This window comes from Siphateles boraxobius, unplaced genomic scaffold (assembly GCF_051911475.1).
Source record: "Siphateles boraxobius isolate OS27281-9 unplaced genomic scaffold, OSU_SipBor_1 21, whole genome shotgun sequence".
Classification (NCBI taxonomy): domain Eukaryota; kingdom Metazoa; phylum Chordata; class Actinopteri; order Cypriniformes; family Leuciscidae; genus Siphateles; species Siphateles boraxobius.
This window is the reverse complement of record NW_027508822.1, coordinates 3,022,602-3,045,603: the sequence shown is the minus strand read 5'-3', so window position 1 is coordinate 3,045,603 and position 23,002 is coordinate 3,022,602. Positions and strand designations below refer to the sequence as shown.

Genomic DNA, 23,002 nt, shown 5'->3' with positions numbered 1-23,002 from the left:
CCAGCCAATCAGAATCGAGTATTTAAACAGCCCGTGGTATAATAATAATTAATAAATAATAATAAGAGATAGCCTAAATATTAATGAAGTTTGAAAGTGGACATGTTAAAATAATGCTGCTGCCGTTCTTTATTTTTAAGTTGTATGGCCATTGTCAGTTTCTGTATACATCCCAGATAGCACACGTCTCCAAGATGTCTGTTAAAGAGCTCTTTGACTGACATCTTGAACTGACTTTTTAAACATGTTAATTGAATAAACATCTTTAAAAAGTCACTTTTACATACATTATAAGTCATAAAGATCTTAAAGACATATTCTTAATGTATATTTATCATCTGACAGGAAACGTCTCGTAAGCCCCTTTCACACAGAGATTCCGGAAAAAACACAGATAATGTGCTGACAATGGATTTGTCCTGGGATAGTTTGATTTTGGTTCATTCACACTGCCAGTGATTTTTTTGGAATCTGTGAGTGCGTTCACACACATCCCGTAAAGATCCTGTAAAGACACTTGAGGTCAGGATGTTATAACTCCTGTCAGATGTCAGTTCTACTGATCATTTCTACACGAAGACGAGTCCATACTCCCCAGTAGCGCCACTGGGTTTGCCGAGTGGCTCGTTCCCCATAGCCTATGCTGTAGGCCCGTGCGTCATCACTACGACACAACCCTTACGGCATTCGTCCTGGCTTTTGTTCACACAGGGCGCGTTCTGGCAATGTTACTTGGTCCCCATCAATCCCGGGACGTGTTTGCATATAGAACATGTCTGTATTTGTTGTATTTTATCCATGTCACGTGAGAAATTATTGTCTTTCACTAGAGCAGTTTTATATGCTTTTATCATGTGTCCTGACTCGGATAATGTGTTTTTAACAGCAAACACTCAGAATAAAGTGAGATGATCCTGAATGTCTTGTTGAATGAGTGTTGATAGTCTGAGGATCATCAATATTAACAGATGTGCTGAAAACACTCTTTATTTCATGACAATAGTTCCTGTTTTCACCTCATTTATTATGCTGATGTCTTCAGATCTCCTGTAAATTGACACTTAAAGCTCATTTCGTTGGTGTCAGCAGACTGAGGGGATTTGTTGACTCCAAATATGGAAGTTTGTTTTTACTTTTTTATGGCTATAATTTATATTTGGAAGACAATGTTTATATTTGTCATGTCTAGATATCTGCCTATATTTTAATGAAGAAGCAGGACAATGTTCTGGTTAACAATAATAGAAGTTGTGAATTAGCATCAGTTTATGATAGACATAAATAGGGTTGCAACGGATCGGCCCTACGGTTTGGCGCGCATGTGTTTTCCAGATTAATTACTAAGTTTAACCATCATAGAGTGAAAGTTTATCATTTGCATGTGTTTTGTCTGGCCAATTTACACATTGAAGCGATTTTAAACGCAAAATAATAGGCAAAATACAGCTCTAACAAAGATTAGGCTAATCTATATTTAATTTCTACCGTAAACACAATAGTGTTGCTTTAAATTTAGGCTAAATTATTACATTGCTGTACCTGAATACTACTGTTAGTCTTTGTGACTTTGTTATAGTATTCACCTATGCTTGAAATGTGTATTCTTCTTATTTTAATATATTGAATGTTCACTAATGTTTGAACTTTATCCGTTAGGCCAGTTGCTTTCGCTGTGGTATTGATCAAAGTACTTTAAGCTTTAAGTATTAATGAAAAGCAAAATGACATCCCCCCCCGCCCACCCCACCAACATTAGAAAATGTTTTTGCTGATCCGAACCAGGACTCAAAAACTTTAAATGATCCGCTTTGTGAGTTTTGTGATCCGTTACACCTCTAGGCATAAATGCATAAAATAAATTCTCTACCTGATATATTTTTGATTTTGGCAGATCAGCTCCTCCCACAGCAATTCATCATCAGTGAAGCTCCTCCCACATCATTCACGTCATCATTGAAGCTCCTCCAGCTGCAATTCATCATCAGTGAAGCTCCTCCCACATCAATCACGTCACCATTGAAGCTCCTCCCACTGCAATTAATCACCAGTGAAGCTCCTCCCACTGCAATTCACCCATAAATGCTGCAAATTCACATCAGCTACAATAGAAGACGAGCATGAAAGCATCAGGAAGAGCTGAAATCTGCAAAGACTGAGTTTATTAAAGAGGACAGTGAGAACACGAGTGATCCAGAACCTGCAGAATGAAACACACTGAAGATCCTGAAGAACAAAGAGGTTGGTGTTTATTCTTCATTCATTCATGATCCTGGAGAACATTCATGTTAGAAACATTCAAGCACTTCATCACATTTAAATGGCTGTAGCAGGAAAAATCTTAACAGCTGTGAAATAAAATGGCTAAAGTGCACCTATTATGCAAAATTCACTTTTACATGGTTTTGCACATAAATGTATTAGCATAGACACTGCCCTGAGTGAGCTGTACACAGTCCGCATGTTTATCTCCTGGCTGGAGAAGCGTGTCTCGTAAGCGGCTCAGGTGTTTTGTTGTAAGAGTGAAGATAACAGTCTTCATGCACTCCTGACATCAGAGCCACTGAAGATGCAGTGGATTAGCTTTAATTTTGAAGGGAATATACTGATTTTTTTTTTTACTGAATCATTTTACACCAGGCTGCTTTGCGAACGAGGGACAATACAATACACCGGTTTTGGTAAAAAGTTGTTATTCAGGGATGGATCTGTACCAACTGTTCGTGATCCAGCTATTAGAGTGACACTGCGGTAATGAAAGAGAGAGCACGCACATTATTACAGTTCATCAGAGTTGTTTTACGGATATAGAGTTTACCAGTTTATTAACCCCTGAAGCCCTGAGTGACACACACAATACTAAAGACTCATAACTCCAAAACTAGCAAGAGAGTCAAAAGGTAGAGATCGTTTGATAGAACACTTTTTAAATTTTACATTAGCAAATATACATTACATTTGGACATTCTCATGCTGAGATAACTGTGATAAAAGACAAAATATATATAAATATATATATTTTTTTGATTTTGCATTTCTTATTTGACATGAGATAACTCAGGAAGGAAATACGGTAGGTGGACATTTTTTGGTGAAGTCCCTCTACATGTGAGCTGCATCTGGATAAAAGTGTGTGGTGATTGCATAACGTAATCAAAAGTTACAGCATTTGGATCCAAGATAGCCTTTTTGTTCAGTCCTCACAAATTTGGAAGGCATTTATAAAATTGTTCTTTTCTGAGTGACACACACACAACTAAAGAGTAAAGACCAAGACAGCCTTTTGTTCAGTCCTTGATGCCCCTTAATGGGCTTCTTTTTTTTTTTTTATGAGCCCAAAATTAACGATCTATTTAGTAGGTCACAAGAAATTCTTTGTGGAGGAACAATTTTAATGTTAAAATGTTAAGGAGTTGTTATACGTTTTCTTAAAATATCCAAGGAAAACACTACTAACTTGTACTAAGGCTACTTTTTTACTTTGCTTACATTTGACTTGCGCTGTGTGACTGTCACTATTGCCCCATAATACTGTTGCTGCCACATTATGACAATAGATTACACTTCGAATTTTGTATTCTTTCATCAATGACAGTAGCTCATTGGAAAAGGATGGAAAATGCCCTTCATTTTGTTTGCACTAATAAATGCTGCTGCCTGCCAGCTGCAATCTCCAATAAAACATTGTTTTATATATTTTCTTCTATATCGTCATAAATATCATTATCAGAAATATTCTTGAAATATCATGATATAATTTTGAGGCTATATCACCCACCCTAATCTTTAGTTCTGAGTGATGGATTATGTTAAACGTCACATCAGTGCACCATCTGTATACTTCATTGGATGTGCTCCTGTGCAGGTTCATGAGTTAGAAGTCCATGAGGAATATCTTTAGATCTGAGTGATGGATTATGGTGAATTTGGGCTCTTTTAAATTGTAAGCATCTGCTGTAAATAATGATGTGCCATTGTCCACAATTGTGGAATGTTTCAAATTCAGCATCTGTATATGATATACATGGGACTTGAAGGGCTTAATGTACAAAAACTCGCTCAGGTTTAGTAAAAAACACGAAAAAAAGATAGGAATACATTTTTTTAGGTCTAACACTAGTGATATACCTATATATAACTATATGATATAGTGATGAAATTAAGTACATATAGGTTATTAATCCTGATTCATTACAGTTAAAGCTATCTTTTATTGTTTTGGTGACAGCATAATGACAGACACATATGGCTGCTGTCACTTTAAGAGCTAGTGCACAGATCCATTACTGTTTTCATTACACTCTGTCACACTGTCACATGTGTTTATGCTTATTTAAGACAAAACCGACTGTGTTTACGTGGATACTTACCAAGACCTGAATTTTGACATCATTTTGTGTTTTTGACCGCTAAAGCGATATAAAACGCGAAAAATAACTTGTTACTGGCGAGCAGTTTTTGAGGCAGCTCTACCGTATTAATGCACGCAGAGAAAACCATCTCTCAGACTGTGATCAAATACAATTTTAACATGCTATAAATAATGATCAGTGAGGTATTTTGAGCTGAAACTTCACATAACTCTGGGGACATCAGAGACTTAAAGGCAGGGTAGGCAATGTGTTTCTAAAACACTTTTTGCCAAATTTGTTTAAACTGTCTTTATATACCAATACATATCTAAAATACAAGTACTCTGAAAAGGAGTTTACAAAAATAGAGTGTCTGTAGTCCTCTCAGGGTCTGCAATAAACACAGCTCATTATTCCCTTCGGACCGAGTGCTCTGATTGACTGGGCGACTGTCACTCTCCCTCGTTGCTATGGCTACCAGCCCTGCTGCTACAGGAGATGCCCACATGCGCGCACTCGGTTGACTCGCTCATTTCGGAAGAGGAGAGGTGCGTACCGACCGCAAGCCACAAAGTCTCACAATTATGGCAGAGAAAGAGCAGTCAAAAAGGTTTTTTTATTACCTGTGATTCTGACATGATGTCACTCCATCGTACTGCGCTCCTCTCTGCTCCGCACTGGTAAACTCGTCCTCCAGCTGACCGGCTGGCATTGCGCGTTCAAGTGTTTTGTGGCGTAGCTTTGGAAGGAGCCCAGAAGGAAGGGGGTGGGAGTTTCTCTGTTTGGATACTTTCAAAATCCAGCAGTTTTCTGCTAGTTTCTCAGACTTACCTACTCTGCCTTTAAGGGCGTTTTCACACCTGAAAGTCCGCACCAAGGTCCGACTCCGAACCAAAGTTCACGTTTCGATACATTTTATACTTTCAGAAAGTTTTGGTTTGGTTTCACACTGCAATTATGCGAGCGGACTAAAGAACTTAACATGACATACTTGCGTCCTGTCATCATCATCTATGTGAATCTTGACATTGATTGGTTTGTAAATGGACGTGCGTCTGACGTCAGCGTGTTGTCAATTCGGCGGGTAATTTTGACAACATGAATGAACAGACGCATATCGTTGCAACTATATTTGGAAAGTGTCTGCATTTTTTTGCGTTTTTTCCAGTTGACTTCTTATGTCATCAGACCATACTTCAATAAAAACCTCGTCTCCTCCTCTCCCCATGTGCTACCACGGCTCATTTTTCCTGCCACCTTCTGTTTTTTCGGCTATGCGGGAACCACCGGAACTTCCTGTAAAAGGTCTGAAAGTCCGAACCATACAGAAATGCTTTCACACTAGAAACGAACCAAACCTTTGTTCAGTTTGATCCGAACCGAGACTACCTCTTTTCGTCGGACCAAATTTCATATGTTTGGTCCGGACCGTGGTCCGGGGTAGGTTTCACACATGTAATTTTGATTTGGACCAAACTGAAAAGTCCGAAAGTCCGGACCAAACAAGGTAGGTGTGAAAGGGCCCTAACTTACGTATTGTAAAAAGGGGCATGATAGGTCCCGTTTAAACTAGGGGGTGTGACGGTTACTATATAACTGTGAGACCGACGGTTATAGTTGAACACCGTCATTAGAACTCTATAACCGCCAAAACCGTGATATTAAATTATTTTTTACAAACATTTTTTATCATAGAGAATGTTTAAATACTAATATCAGCTTACAAGGGAAATGGAGGCGGAGTTAGTGGTGCTTTGGAGGCTGCTGCTGCAGGAGATGATTCGGGAGAGGTCTGTGCCCCTTTACCGATCAGAGCGCGAGTAAAGCCTTGTTTACTGTATGTTCACACCGCCGCCGACTTGAGCGTCAAAGAAGCTCTGGCCGCTCTGTCAAGGACGCTTGTCAAAAAGCACGGGGAAGCTCGTTGACGCTTTGGACGCTCTGACGTAGCAGGGAGAAGAGAAGTGTCACAACATGAAATGTAATAAACAGAAAAAAACAAGCAATACATTGAAGAAACCTTTTATAATGACAGCATTTTTATAACTGTTTTGGTCACTTTTGGTCGGGGAAAAAAATAATAATTAGCTATTATTATTATTATTATTTGCATTAGGCTATTATTTGCATTAGTGCAATTGGTCAAATCTTTGTCACCGTGAGCAAATGAATTGCATTCCCATGCCTCGTTCTTTTGTAACTGGTCCCTGTAAGCAAACAACGTCATATCATATATGTTAGGAAACCCAGCAACAGCGATTATCAGCTTCTCCTCCATTTTCTCGGAACTAATGTTTTGGTAGGAACGAAAGTTCACATCGTATGTTTCTCCGGAATCAGCCAGAGTGAAGGACGTCTTTATTCTGATTGGTTTCTGGCGTTTTGCCGCTGCTTGCCGCTGAACCGCGTCATAGCTAATTACCATAAAGTTGAGCTTCTTTCAACTTTCTGATTGACGCTGAAAACGCTGAAAACGCCCAAAACGCGACGCCGAGGGATTTGACGCTCCTTGCAGCTGAGAGAAGCCAGCTTCCATTGAAAATGAATGACTTCCGGCCGCTTTGGAAGCTCAAGTCGGCGGCGGTGTGAACGCACCTTAATATACTCGACGCGTCCACACGAGCGCGAAGATGCGCGCGGCAAAAATGACACGTTGGGTGCACAAGACCGGCAAGACCCCATTTCGCTTGGCTGTGTGCACGGCTTTTTTTGTAACAGCGCGCGTGGCGCCGCATCCAAGGATTTGTTTACTGTGTGATTCATTTAATGGAAAGCACATTCACTTCTAGTTGTCTTGCTGTTAATTTTAAATAAACGTAGAGCAAGTAGCTAATCAGTGTCTGCTCGTTTATTCAAACTAAGTTGTACTATAACAGACCGTCACATTTGACTCACGTCATAACCGTCATCACCGATTCTGAAACCGGCACACCCCTAGTTTAAACTAAATTTTGGCTTTCAACAAATGTTCAGGAAAAGGAGGTTTGAGAATTTCAGATTGATTGTGAACACTAGATTTTTGAGTATGTGAAATTTCTACAGATACCGTAAACCTGAACAGGAATATGGCAAAATTCACTTATTGTCCCACATTCACATGGGTATGAATGGAAGTCAGTGGAAGGAAAAGTCTTATGTGACGGGCCATTAATAATTACGTTTTTAGTTAAACAAATTAAACGGCAATATAAAAGTTGGTGTCAAAATTACAGCTGTATTGTATATTTTTGATATTATGTTAAATAATTGTTAATCAAATGTATTTAATAGTTTACACTTTATGTCCGTTAATTTGTTCAATTTTATTTCTTTAATTTCAGACCTGATGGAAGTGAAGGAGGAGAATGAAGAACTGAGTGAAGTGAAGGAGGAACATCATGTCAAACCTGGAGGAAAAACTTTGAGTCGCTCAAAACCTAAAAAGACATTTTTAAAGAAAAGAAGAGCCAATAAATCTTTCACCTGCACTCAGTGTGGAATGAGTTTCCCAAGCAAACATAAACTTGAGTGTCACATGAGAGTTCACACTGGAGAGAAGCCGCACATATGTAATCAGTGCGGGAAGAGCTTCGCACAAAAATCAAATCTTAATCAACACATGAGAATCCACACCGGAGAGAGGCCGTACACATGCGCTCAATGTGGGAAGAGTTTTACGGTGTCAACACACCTTAAAGAACACATGAGAGTTCACACTAGAGAGAAGCTTTTCACATGTGATAAATGTGGAAAGAGATTCAGATACAAACAAAGTCTTAATGTTCACATGAGAATCCACAGTGTAGACAATATGTTCACGTGTGGTCAGTGTGGGAAGAGCTTCACAAACAAACAACATCTTAAGCTTCACATGAGAGTTCATACAGGAGAGAAGCCGTTCACATGCGAACAATGCGGGAATAGTTTCGCACAATCATCACAGCTTAAGAACCACAAGAGGATCCACACGGGAGAGAAGCCGTTCTCATGTGATCAGTGTGAAAAGAGTTTTACACAATCAGCACACCTTACTGCTCACATGAGGATCCACACCGGAGAGAAGCCGTTTACATGTGATCAATGCGGGAAAACATTTCTTGTGGCATCAAACCTGAAGAGACACCTGACAGTTCATACGAAGGAGAAGCCACATTCATGTTCTGATTGTGGAAAGACTTTTTCACAGCTCCTATATTTACGTACACATCAGAAAGTTCATACTGGTGTAAGAGATCATGTGTGCTTTGAGTGCGAGAAGACTTTTACTTCACTTGGTGTTTTAAAAGTGCACCAGAAAATTCACTCTGGAGAAAAACCTTACAAGTGTTCACACTGCGACAAGAGGTTCAATCAGACAGAACATCTGAAAAGACATGAGAGGATCCACATCAGAGAGAACCCACACACCTGTGATCAGTGCGGGACCAGTTTCTATTTTAAAACTCACCTGAAGCGACACATGAAGATCCATGCAGTGAAGAAAAGACATCATCGCAGTTTGAGATCACGGTAAGTAGTTCATCTTTATGTGCTGAGAAACAAAGTCTCTTCCGAGTAATAATAGTAATTATAATATGTTTTATTTAAACAGATGTAAAGTAGGGCTGGGCGATATATCGCAGCTTGTCAGTTAACTACAGCTCTTTGTAGTAAATGCCACTCCATCTGAAAGCAGGTGAAGGTGATTTACTACTAATCAAGGAACCGGCTTTACTGAGGAGATGCGCATACAAATGTCATGTGATATATCGCCCAGCCCTAATGTAAAGTACCTGTGGGATCTTGAAAGGTGCTATCTATAAATTACAGGAATGTCTGTCTGTATGTGTCTGTGTATGTGTGTGTCTGTTATTCGCATATCTTTTGAACCGTTCGTCTGATGGATTTCAAACTTGACAGGTGTCTTGCTACGGGCACGAGTAAGTGCAGTGCCAAGTTTGACGTTGTTTGGATTAGAAATGCAAAAGATATCGGTAAAAACACTCACCTAAAGGATTATTAGGAACACGTGTTAAATTTCTCATTAATGCAATTATCTAATCAACTAATCGCATGGCAGTTGCTTCAATGCATTTAGGGGTGTGGTCCTGGTCAAGACAATCTCCTGAACTCCAAACTGAATGTCAGAATGGGAAAGAAAGGTGATTTAAGCGATTTTGAGCGTGGCATGGTTGTTGGTGCCAGACGGGCCGGTCTGAGTATTTCACAATTTGCTCAGTTACTGGGATTTTCACGCACAACCATTTCTAGGGTTTACAAAGAATGGTGTGAAAAGGGAAAAACATCCAGTATGCGGCAGTCCTGTGGGTTTAAATGCCTTGTTGATGCTAGAGGTCAGAGGAGAATGGGCCGACTGATTCAAGCTGATAGAAGAGCAACTTTGACTGAAATAACCACTCGTTACAACCGAGGTATGCAGCAAAGCATTTGTGAAGCCACAACACGCACAACCTTGAGGCGGATGGGCTACAACAGCAGAAGACCCCACCGGGTACCACTCATCTCCACTACAAATAGGAAAAAGAGGCTACAATTTGCAAGAGCTCACCAAAATTGGACAGTTGAAGACTGGAAAAATGTTGCCTGGTCTGATGAGTCTCGATTTCTGTTAAAACCATTCAGATGGTAGAGTCAGAATTTGGCGTAAACAGAATGAGAACATGGATCCATCATGCCTTGTTACCACTGTGCAGGCTGGTGGTGGAGGTGTAATGGTGTGGGGGATGTTTTCTTGGCACACTTTAGGCCCTTTAGTCCCAATTGGGCATCGTTTAAATGCCACGGCCTACCTGAGCATTGTTTCTGACCATGTCCATCCCTTTATGGCCACCATGTACCCATCCTCTGATGGCTACTTCCAGCAGGATAATGCACCATGTCACAAAGCTCGAATCATTTCAAATTGGTTTCTTGAACATGACAATGAGTTTACTGTACTAAAATGGCCCCCACAGTCGCCAGATCTCAACCCAATAGAGCATCTTTGGGATGTGGTGGAACGGGAGCTTCGTGCCCTGGATGTGCATCCCACAAATCTCCATCAACTGCAAGATGCTATCCTATCAATATGGGCCAACATTTCTAAAGAATGCTTTCAGCACCTTGTTGAATGGCACGTAGAATTAAGGCAGTTCTGAAGGCGAAAGGGGGTCAAACACAGTATTAGTATGGTGTTCCTAATAATCCTTTAGGTGAGTGTATATCGGTAAAAGAAGCACACATTGGCTTTTGCCGTACTAGCCTCTCACACAGAGCGGGTCGAAGAAAGCAGCGGAGCTTAAGTAGCGTTTTTTCAGAGTTCACTGTGTAGCCTGCTCCTTGAATCGTTGCGCTTATTCATTTGTGGAGGTTAACTAGGGCTGCACGATATTGGGAAAAAATTACATGGCGATATTTTATTTTTCTGCGACATATTTTGCGATATGAAAACAATTTCACCAGATGACTTGAATAGCTCTCTTTGGAAAGAATGAATCATCTGAATGACTGGGGTGATTTTGTAATTGAGTAAATCTGCATAGAAACTATTAACTAATGTAATTAACTAAAGTTTAATAAATGGAACCTTATTGTAAAGTGTTACCGATTTGTTATTTATCGTGAGTTCAGTGTTGGACAGTTCAGTTGTTTTAACCATTCATTAAAGTGAATCGGTTCAAATGAGTCATTAGTTCGTGAATTGGAGGTGTCATTAACGGACCACGGCACACGTTGTGTGATTATCCCGGCAGTTAGGACATCGCACAAGATTTGTCTCAACACAGAAAACATTTAATCACTGAATAGATTTTTTTTGTTTTGTTCATTGAATGTGTGGAACGCTTTTCAGAGAATATTTTTTTAGCAAACTTCACAACCAGCGGTAGTTCAGGAAAAAAATACATCCGAATGCTTCACGTGAAACTTCTGTCTTCTGACCTTTTACCATTGTGTATTCTCAAAGATATTCAGTCAACTCAATTCATTAATATGCGCGAGGGAGGGAGAGAGAGCAAGACAGTTTGAAAACGGTGAGATTGCGCGCACGCGACCGGGGCTCTCTCTCTCTGCTCGTTCTCTCAGTTTTGCGCAGCAGTCAGTCATCTATCACTCCCCGGTCAAATAAGGCTTTGGCGGGACAAAAATATTCTTTGGTGGCCGCCAAAAAATGTTCAATGTAGGAAAGGCATTCTGACTTTATTTTGAATTCTCGTGTTCGTTCAAGCTCAGAAATAAGAGAAAAACCACTGATCTTTGTGTCTGCCCGGCTCACAGAAAGCAACGCGCAAGTTCCAGTCTTCTTACGCTTGATGTTTAAACTGACAGGACTTAAAAACACATGCAAATGATAAACTTCCACTATATGATGGTTAAACTTTACAATTAATCCGCGAATCGCAAGCGTTACGGGCCAGGGAGCTGCTGGCCCGTACTGATCATGAATCACGGATCAACTACGTCTTACATCGCAACATCCTGCGATGTGACTATCGTGGATGCGCACATCGCGATATCGATGCTAAAACGACACATCGTGCAGCCTTAATGTTAACTGAATCCGTAAGTCAGCTACACTGTTTACTTCTGAATATTATATTTTATTCTGGTGCGCTTAACATAGGGCTGTCGCCTTGAAGGAATTTCCTTTGCGGTAATTTTCAGTGGCTCAATAGCGCGATATGCGGTTTTGCCGCCATTTATTTATTTATTTATTTAATTGTTGCCATATAAATACGTGTTATGATGTGGTCAGCATACACTAAAACAATGTAACCAATGTAACCGAAACTAAACAGCGTCTCTGCACATTGAAAGACTGTCACTCAGCGCGCGGTTGTTACGCCAACGGACTGTCTTTGAGTGAGTCATTAAACCGTTCATTCAACGAAAACATTCAAAAACGCTGGTTCCTTAAATGATAGATGTAAGGAAACATGGTGTTAATTATTTTTTAACTTTGAGCTCCACTTTTCAAGGCTCAGCTGGCCAGCAATGCTTCACTTTTGGGCAAAGCTGAGCAATGCTTCACTTAATAGAGACCAATGGCATTGATTCAATGCGTGACTCGCTGCTTTCCCCCACGGCTTCCTCGCGCTGTGTGACCAGCGCTGACACCATTCATGGTAAATACCCTTACACGTTAAAAGGATGGTAGCCTAAGACAAATATTTCGCTTTCCTTGGAAACGGCAACCTTTTCACAAATATACATGTCTTGACTTCAAAGACAGGCGCACGTGTAGTTCAATTTTCCATATTTATTGTATGTCATTAAGTCAGTATCAGTATTTGCTTTCTACCATGTACAAATAAAAATGTCACTGGACTTTTGCTGTGTAATTGTAACAATGAGCACTCAAACACACCAAACCAACAATTACTAAAAACAAAAACAGATTTTGCACGGGCACTTTTGCTCTAGCTAATATTGAAAGACTAAGTAAGTAATCCTATCCTACTTTACAATGTACTGTATACCTAAACTTAAATGTTACAACAACTACCTTTTATTGAGGCAAATGTCATAGTTAACAGTGAATAGTGTTAATAGTGTTCTCCATTCTAACTTGTGGAGAAAAATAGTGCAGGCACTATACAAAGATTAATGTTTTTAAAGAGCATGTGTTGACCGTCTCAGTTCGCGCACACTATACAATGGAGTATAGTTTAAAAGGTTATGTATTTCGAGTCATTGATTGTATTCACCTGTCTTAATTAAAATTCTGTTCGGGAAACCATCACATAAAATACATTCCCAGAACTTTTGTTCCCAAAAAGGAACCAAACAGGTACAAAATATTAACGGATTTTTTTCTTGAGTCTTTATCATCGATATTTGTGTTCTGTAGAAATGTGTTAATTTTCTAGCATTATACACTACTTGAGAGAGTGTCAGTGCTTTTTAATGTTAAGTGCATTTTGTTCAAATTTAACCTGAAGGTGCAGTCTGACCTAATTTTGAAAAAACAAAGGTGATCATAAACTCTGCCCTCTTACAAAACTGACCAGCAAGAGAGTGACTCAACAGTTCTTCTTTCTCTCAAACTTAAGATGCAAAAGTCCCTTTACACTACTGTCTCAACAAAAGCAAAAATTAATCCACGATAATTGGTGTAGGGACTGGGCTAAGTGGGTGAATCTGAATAACTAAATACATCCGGCTAAAGACCAAAAATCTCTGAATGTAAATTAACCCAAACACACACACACATTCCCCCACCACTGAAGACCACACTCAGGACAGAGCGTGGTGTCCGATTACAAGACATTTTATGACTGATCGGAATGTCCCAAAGGAAGTGGATTCCAAAGCGAAAAGAAACTTCTTTTCTTTAAAAGACATTTAACCAGATATATTCAATGTGTTTTTATGTGTGTCCATTTGCCCATGTCACATTGGAATGACTATGATTTTATTGTAGCTTAAAGTGAATTATAAATACCTTCATTATGCATTTTAAATATAACTGTCTATTCCCATAACTTGTACACATAGTTCTGGACACCTCCAGAATGCTTTCGGTGTGATCAATCAGAATACGTACAGTAATATCCAGTAAAATATAGTTTACTATGTTTTCCATCTTTGGAGTGAAAAGAGACCAAAACTAACATCACTGGTGTTCTTAGATAACGGCGTTTACGACCCAAAGGAATGTTCACAGAACTGTGGCGCTCTCTGAATTCTAACCAAGGAGGAGAAATGAATCCTGTTTTCATATATATATATATATGCTATTATATATCCACTTGAGAATTGTATGAACAATGTATCTAAGTTCCCTATTTCATGAGTTGCCTTTTTGTGGTTTGGTCTATGTTTCTCGACAACTCTAATGCGATAATGTTTTAAACTTGGCCAACTAATGTTTAACCAAATCCATTTGTGGCAAGTTTGGTCTCGATAAACTCCAATCTTCATTCCCCATTTGTTAATTGACATTACATTTTGCTAAACTTGTGACACATTAGTATTATAAGAATTGTGAAGATTCTGCTCTTAAACACCCTAATTTCGTCGGTTTCAAATGTCTCTCTCTTAGACAAAGAGCAATAAAAACCAAAGTCCCGCCTGTGAAATTCCAACCCTCTAATTGGCCAAGTCAACAGGAAGAGGCTGGATTTCTCCAAGGTGATAAATGACGCTTCCCCCCTCCGCTCGCTCACTGTTTACTTCGACTGTCTTTGCTCATAATGTAGGGTCTCGCCTCCGGGCGAGCTCTTCGCCTTTCTTTTATTTGTTTCTAGTTTAGTTTGTGTTTTTCAGTCTTAGATAAGTCTCCGTGTTTAATTCCAATCGACGAGTGAAAAGAACACCGTGTGACATATCTCTTCAGCAAATCCATCTACAAGGGACCTTTAAACGAGCGCGCGCTCGTTTTGAAGGAGAAACACGCGCACGTGACCACGTGGCGAGAGACGTACACACGCTTGTTCACCAGCCATGCGAAGATGTGACGTTAACTCGGCGTGATTTTCCCGTAGAGATCTTTATTTCTTTTCTTTGTTAGTCAAAGTTTTGTTTTCCGTAGTCGACTCTCCACTCTCGACTTCCACAAAGTGAAACAAACTTAGCCGAACTATTTTCCTTTGGTAATGTTTCCCCAAAGACTTGGAAACTCCGTTCAACGCGCGCCAAGCAGCACCCAGTGACGCTTCCTAAAGGACTCCGCTCACGCACGCGCAGGAATGCCGCGACACAGAGAGACCCAGAAACTTAAGTATATCTCTTTATAGAGCTTCTAAGAAGCATTAAGATGATGTTTTCGTGTTGTCACAGGCAGGGGACTGTCAGGGGAATGTTGCCAATGCTCTCTCTCTCTCTCTCCCTTCCCCTCTCACACGTGTTTCCATTGTCCACACTCTATGCATTTCTCGTTCATCGATGCCTTATCGTGTATTGTTGTTTATTATGTTTGTAAATACATATATCCCATGTAACCGTAGTAAATACATAAGTAGTTCTGCCTTATTAAATTCATTATATTCATCTGATTGATGTACTGCCTTTTTGCTCATTTTTAAGTCCCTTAAGTGCCAAAAGATCTTATAGCAACAAGCTTACAAATTAAAGATACTTTAAAGAGTATGTGTTTATAGGGCAGGAAACCCAATTCTTGTGGCCACAGAATTGCTTTTCCTGAAATCCTATAAAGTAAGATGATATTGTGGATTCCCACAGATATTAGTCTGACAATTGAGCTAATTAATTTAGCCTGTTTTGAAAGACGTGGTCCGTGTAGGTAATTGCAATCAACTTGTGGTTAAGTGCAAGGATACACAAGCATGCATGCAGGTAAAATGACATATCATCCCTTATCAGGAGTTTTATTAACATGTAAGACTGATCTAATCCAAACATGTATGAATAATTATTAATTACCAATTATTAATTATGATATGCAAATTCCCCACAGATTAGATCCGCCCAGAGTCTTTACATTGGAGAACAAAGGAAAAAAAGATATCAAGAATGATTTTTGAGTTTCTTTCTGAACAGTCAGCTGAACTAGAGTTGTCAAAAAGTACCAAGTCAGTACTGAAATTAAAAAAATTTGACGATACCAGCATTTCCTTCTAGCAATATGAGCGCCGTTGAACAGATTCTTAAACCCCTCTGATTGGCCATTGTGTTGCTCAACATATGTCTTTGATTGGCTACAATGGCTACAATTAACAATGCCATCTTTGACACTTTTCACTAAGCACTTGCATAGATACACAAGGGAGCGTTTAAAAGGAGGTGTATATTAGCAAAACCGACTATCAGCGGATATATTAGCGATCTGCTTATAGATGCCGCTTTCAAATGCTCCTGTGTGTATTTGTGTAAACGCTTGGTGAAGAGTGTCAAAGAAAACATGTTTTTGAAGCGTTGATCATTGTAGCCAATCACAGACATATATGTTGAGCACAATGGCCAATCAGAGGTGCTTAAGAAATCGTTCAACAGCGCTCAAAATGCTAGAGGGAAATGCTGGCATCGACACATTTTTTAAATTTCAGTACCGACCTGGTACCGAAGTCTGTACTTTTGACAAATCCAAGCTGAACTTTGTGATATAAATTTTTGTAACAATCATTCAGAAAGTGAAAGTATAGTTTAGATAGCTAGAGCTCAAACAGTGAAAATGGCTTCAGTAGCTGAAGATGATTATTTTTCCATGTGCTGTGAAATCTCCAAGGATCCTGTTATTTTATCCTGTAGTCACAGTGTCTGTAAAGAGTTTCTTACACCGTTCTGGAGAACCAAGATAACTCAGGAGTGTCCTTTCTGCAGGAAACCTTCAAAAGATATTCCTCCATGTAATGTGGCATTAAAAAAGTCGTCGCTGAAGGAGAGAAACGAGAGGCATTCATCAGGATCTGAGGAGATCTGCACTTTACACACTGAGAAACTCAAACTCTTCTGTCTGGAGGACAAACAGCCTGTGTGTTTAGTGTGCAGAGATTCAAAACAACACGACAATCATAAATTTAGACCCATCGGTGAAGCGGTTTCATCATATAAGGTAAGAAACGCGTTTTTCACATGTAAAGAACAACAATTAGTCATAAACACAGATATCACATTCATGCACTCAATATTTACTCAACTTCTGTGTGCTGCCAAGGTTACACCCTCAAAGGTGTCCGCTGGATTTTCTAGGCATGCCTTAAGCCTGGGTCCAGGTCTTATAATTGAACACAACAAAGCACAATGTTATATTAATTATATTTCAAAATATTCTGCCCCACACACATGCATACACACACACACACACACACACACACACACACACACACACACACACACACACACACACACACACACACACACACACACACACACACACACACTTGTTCTTGTGTTCAGTTAAGACAGCCTGTGTGGCTATCAGGCTGGTCTGAACCTCTGCCACTGTTAGAGACGGCCGTTGCATGGATGAAGACAGGTTGCTGAGGTGGGTCAGGCATTCGTGCATAAAGCAGCTGAACATCACTACACCTGGATCCTTTGCTGTTTGGTAAAAATTGCGTGCCTTGCTTCTCTGCACAGGATTCACCCCCTCTGAATCTGGTGACTGCATCGCATACACACAATTGCACATTTGAATCAATTACGTTCAACTATTCAATTATTGATTTTTAGCACCATTATGTCCTGTAAAAAGTACCAAGAATATTACCTCTAATACTAATCCCGTGCGAAAAGACCATCTGAAAAAATATGTACGTAAATATTCTGTCATTTCCTGTTTAAAATTTTTCCACAGTTTTTTTTAAGTATGGAGGCACTTGAACTTCTTTTAGCTTTAGCTCAGTGCCTATTACCAGAATCCAATCAGAATTGAATTAATTTAATTAATAAATAGATCGACCGAAACTAATTTTATATATATGTGTGTGTGTGTATATATATATATATATACACACACATATATATAAAATTAGGCATTTATATATATATATATATATATATATATATATATATATATATATATATATATATATATAAAGGCTGCACAATTAATATAATTTCTAATCACAATTACGGATGCCACAATTACATAGTCGTTCAAAGCCGCAATTACAAAAACGTACATTATTTTGTGTGCCTAAGTACAGAAGCCCTGATCCACAATGTAAAAGAAAAAAATCTAATTATGAGAATAAAGTTGAAATATTTCGAAGTACAGAAGCCCTGAACCGCAATGTAAAAGAAAAAAATCGAAAATTATGAGAATAAAGTCAAAATATTCCAACTTTATTCTAGTAGTTTTAGAGTAAAACATTTTTCCGAATTTTTTTTCTTTTCTTTGCTGTTCAGGGCTTCCGTAGCATAAGAGTTTTAGAGCATGTTGCGTTGTGAGAGGCAAAGCACGACTACTTCAGAGAACCCAGCACAATAGGAACTACAAGTGACGTAAGTGTACGCTGAATTAAAAAGTCACTTTTCTCAGAAAATCAGACTTTCTTGTCCTGTCAGCCATTATACTACGCTCGTTGCAAGTACTATTCAATTGCACACGCTAATGCAGCTGTATATAACTGTATATCGCTTCATTATATATAAAGTGAAAAAGAAAACTTTTCTTTTTGTCTAGTTTTCTTAACTGTAATCTGGTGTTTTATGTTTTTTTTTTGTGGTAAAATTCTAGGAGGAGCTCAATACAGCACTGAAATCCTTACAAGAGAAACTTCAACACAATGAAAAAAAGAAAGGAGAGTTTGAGAAAAGAGTTCAACACATCAAGGTGAGGAAACCAAAATGAGAGTCAATTTCATCACAGCTGTAGGATCACTTTATACAGTTATGATTTGATATATTTGTGCAGTGCCCATGCAAAATCTTTGTTTGTGTGTGATTTTAGTAATTTTTGGTTTGGTATGTTTGAGTTGCTGAATAGCCTAGGCTACTATTACACAGTAGCCTAAACTCTGAGGAAACGATAATGCACCAGAATAAAATGTAATATGCAGTAAAGTAAACAGTGTAGCTGACTTACAGATTCAGTTAACATCCACAAATGAATAAGCGCAACGATTCAAGGAGCAGCTACACAGTGAACTCTGAGAAAACACTACTTAAGCTCCGCTGCTTTCTTCGACCTGCTCTGTCTCTGGTCCTGCTGTGCCTATATGTGCCAGCGGCAAAAGCCAATGTGTGCTTCTTTTACCGATATATATTTACCGATATCTTTTGCATTTCTAATCCAAACAACATCAAACTTGGCACTGCACTTACTCATGCCCGTAGAAAGACACCTGTCCATTGGACTAACGGTTTGAGAGATATGCGAATAACAGACAGACAGACGTTCCTGTAATTTATAGATAGATTTGATATAATGGATTCCAGTTTATTATTTCTGTAAATGACAAGCCGCGATCTGCTTCTAAATCCGTTATATGTCGGATATCCAAGTTTATCTCTGATATGAATGATGTGAAGGGTTGATGTGTGTCGATTGAGATGATTGAAGTGAATGTGATGTGATTTCAGTCTCAAGCTGAGCACACAGAGCGTCAGATTAAACATCAGTTTGAGAAGCTTCATCAGTTTCTCAGAGATGAAGAAGAAGCTACAGTCACTGCACTGAGGGAGGAAGAGGAGCAGAAGAAGCAGAGGATGAAGGAGAAGCTGGAGGAGATCAACACACACATCTCTGCTCTTTCACACACAATCAAAAACATGGAGGAGACGATGAAAGCCAATGACGTCTGCTTTCTGAAGGTCTGGTTTCAGATCATTGGTTGATCATTGGTTGATTGATTGAGTTCTTGATGATAATGGTGTGTTTGTTCTGCAGGAGTTTCCAGTTTCAATGGAAAGGTGAGTGATCTGCTCCTGTCTCTGGTCTCTCTGGTTCTGACCCAAAGCCACTGCAGTTCTGACTCCTGAATGTTCCTCCAGAGTCCAGATCTCACGGCCGGATCCACAGATGCCTTCTGGAGCTTTGATTCATGTGCCGCGATACTTGGGCAACCTGCCGTTCAGAGTCTGGAAGAAGATGCAGGACATCGTCCAAAACAGTGAGTCTGACAGCGGAAGATCTGAGCTGGAAATGATGGATGGGTGGAGAGTTAAAGATTTTAGCATTATGTGTGAATATCCATATGAGCCACTGCACCAAAATGAGCCGTAAACAAGAAAAGAACATGATATATACAGTTAGGGTGATACAGCAGATCTCTACAGTTCAGTTTTTATTGATTTTGTTAATATCAGTTTATCAAGCTCATCTTTACTATAAAAACATAATTCATAATGTCATAATTCATAATAATCTGTGTTGGGTTCACTCTTGATTGATTGTGTCTCATCAGCTCCTGTGATTCTGGATCCAAACACTGTGAATCCAGATCTCGTCCTGTCTGAAGATCTGACCAGTGTGAGAAACAGTGAGAACAATAAACCCGTTCCTGGTAATCCAGAGAGATTTAACTTTGTACCCTGTGTTGTGGGTTCAGAGGGCTTTAACTCAGGAACACACTGCTGGGATGTGGAGGTTAAAGAGCTGGACTCTTGGAGTAACTACAGCATCAAAGCAGAGGAAGGGACGTGATTTCTGTATCACTGATGTCTGGAGTGTGTCGTATAATCAGGACGGATGGTCTTTAGTGTCTAATTTTTCTGATAATCAGAAGCTTGATCGTGAGCGAGTGTGACCTGGGCTACAGAGAAGCATCCTGAGAGACCATCACTGACTGTGGGTACTTGACACTGGACTTCAGGCATTTTGGCATTTCCTTCTCCCCAGTCTTCCTACAGACTCTGGCACCTTGATTTCCGAATGACATGCAAAATTTGCTTTCATCCGAAAAAAGTACTTTGGACCACTGAGCAACAGTCCAGTGCTGCTTCTCTGTAGCCCAGGTCAGGCGCTTCTGCCGCTGTTTCTGGTTCAAAAGTAGCTTGACCTGGGGAATGCGGCACCTGTAGCCCATTTCCTGCACACGCCTGTGCACGGTGGCTCTGGATGTTTCTACTCCAGACTCAGTCCACTGCTTCCGCAGGTCCCCCAAGGTCTGGAATCGGTCCTTCTCCACAATCTTCCTCAGGGTCCGGTCACCTCTTCTCGTTGTGCAGCGTTTTTTGCCACACTTTTTCCTTCCCACAGACTTCCCACTGAGGTGCCTTGATACAGCACTCTGGGAACAGCCTATTTGTTCAGAAATTTCTTTCTGTGTCTCTTACCCTCTTGCTTGAGGGTGTCAATGATGGCCTTCTGGACAGCAGTCAGGTCGGCAGTCTTACCCATGATTGCGGTTTTGAGTAATGAAACAGGCTGGGAGTTTTTAAAAGCCTCAGGAATCTTTTGCAGGTGTTTAGAGTTAATTAGTTGATTCAGATGATTAGGTTAATAGCTCGTTTAGAGACCCTTTTCATGATATGCTAATTTTTTGAGATAGGAATTTTGGGTTTTCATGAGCTGTATGCCAAAATCATCAGTATTAAAACAATAAAAGACCTGAAATATTTCTGTTGGTGTGCAATGAATCTAAAATATATGAAAGTTTAATTTTTATCGTTACATTATGGAAAATAATGAACTTTATCACAATATGCTAATTTTTTGAGAAGGATCTGTATATATAATATGTGATGGTGTGATTTCAGTGCAATTTTCATAGTAAAAGCTTAAATGTTTTGGCATGATAAAGTAATGGAATATATATATTTTTTTCAAAATAAATTTTTTCTCTCAACAAAATAGATCCAAATGAAGCCATAATAAATATATAAACTGATCTATATGGACACTTCACTTGCTAATGTAATATTACTCCTCAGTCCCTGTTAGCAGCTTTATTGACGTCTAGAGGAACTGACTCAAAACATCAATAGCTTCATTACAACATGACTGTCAACAATGATAAGAAACGATCCTAAAAAAATGTTTCTCAGCTGGAGGATTTATGTATTTGAAGAAGGATTCATTGATGTAAAATACTAAATCAAATATTCTACACTGTGAATCAATGTTGTTGGATTTTTTTACAGAGGAAATGCAGTACCATTTCAGATTTTTATTAGAAGTGTGACGTTCCATAAAAATGTTATTTTGACCCAGCAGGATGTTTTTTTTATACATTAACCCATTTGCTGGGTTGTTTTTAAATCATTGCTGGGTCATACAATCCAATGTTACAGGTTATTAATATTAGATAATAAAAATACTAATAACAAAAATAAAATAAAAATAATATTAATAACAATAATAACACTACTGTTTATTGATTGAATTAAAGTGTTTATTCCAAGAAATTAATATAATCATAAATACATTCATGTTTAATCAACAATTAGTCATCTGCAGCATAAAACCATTTGTGCTAAAATGTTGGTATGTTAAAAGATTATAAAATGGTAGGATTCTCAAAATTCAAAACAAACAATATATATATATATATATATACACATTGCAATCATTTAGTCCTGTGTAGCAAAATAAAAACATAAAAACTTTATAAACTGTAAAATAGCCAATAGCTAAAGATTCTCTTCACACAAAACTTTACAATAAAATAAAACATATTTACATACTTGCAATTCATTTAAATAAGCAATCAATTAGTCTTGTGCAGCAAAAATGAGAGACACGTGAAAACGGTATACTTGAATTTTGTGTACCAGGCAGTGTTTTCACACTAAGTTAAAGATGAATAAATAGCTAAAGGATCTCTTCACAAAAATTTTAAACGAAAATGAAAGAAAAACGTACATATATTGCTCAATTAAATTAATGGCTATCATTTAGTCCTCAAAATGGAGGCCCGCAAAAACCATATGCTTGTTTTTTCTGGCCCAGGCATTCCATAAACTACCTGCTGCAAAAATTCCCAAACAGGGGCACATTGTATCAGATAGTGAATGTCAATGCAATAAAATGCCTTGAAACAAACATCCACAGCCTTGAGGAGAGTCAGCTGTTCCAGAGCTTGCTCATTCACCACCACAAAAAACTGTCCAGCCATCCCAAGCTCCAAGACAAAGGGGAAGGGTTTCGCTTCTCTCTGCCTGTCCAGGTAAAGCACCATGTTGGTTCCAGACTAAATGAGGGAATGACAATATCAGACACAGGTAATTCTTTAAAAGTGTGTCTTAGGTTTTCATAAGAGCAGGTTTAAATTAGTTAACGTCTTAAATTAACTTAAAGAGTTGTGAGAAACGAAATGCGTGTCAGATCCAAGCAGCAATAACCATGATCA

At 39.0% G+C, this 23,002-nt stretch overlaps 2 protein-coding genes across 2 annotated transcripts in view; both read left to right on the top strand.

The window, feature by feature from the left end:
• The window catches only part of LOC143746062 (uncharacterized), a 70,619-nt gene that overhangs the window by 2,299 nt on the left and 45,318 nt on the right, over positions 1 to 23,002 (top strand). The gene's annotated exons all lie outside the window — the stretch shown is intronic.
• Positions 1,892 to 19,822, top strand: LOC143746075 (uncharacterized). Its single transcript, XM_077237796.1, has 6 exons — positions 1,892 to 2,238; positions 7,670 to 8,837; positions 16,587 to 16,818; positions 18,448 to 18,543; positions 19,293 to 19,523; positions 19,600 to 19,822. The coding sequence occupies exons 1-6, from the start codon at positions 2,205 to 2,207 to the stop codon at positions 19,624 to 19,626; spliced, it is 1,788 nt and encodes a 595-aa protein (XP_077093911.1). The 5' UTR covers positions 1,892 to 2,204; the 3' UTR covers positions 19,627 to 19,822.

Bases quoted from the DNA above. Each gene is read 5' to 3' on its own strand.
- LOC143746075 (XM_077237796.1), top strand. From the start codon at position 2,205: ATGAAACACACTGAAGATCCTGAAGAACAAAGAG. The intron at 2,239-7,669 runs GTTGGTGTTTAT...CTTTAATTTCAG, and splicing joins AGATCCTGAAGAACAAAGAG to ACCTGATGGAAGTGAAGGAG. The intron at 8,838-16,586 runs GTAAGTAGTTCA...TCCTTTCTGCAG, and splicing joins CATCGCAGTTTGAGATCACG to GAAACCTTCAAAAGATATTC.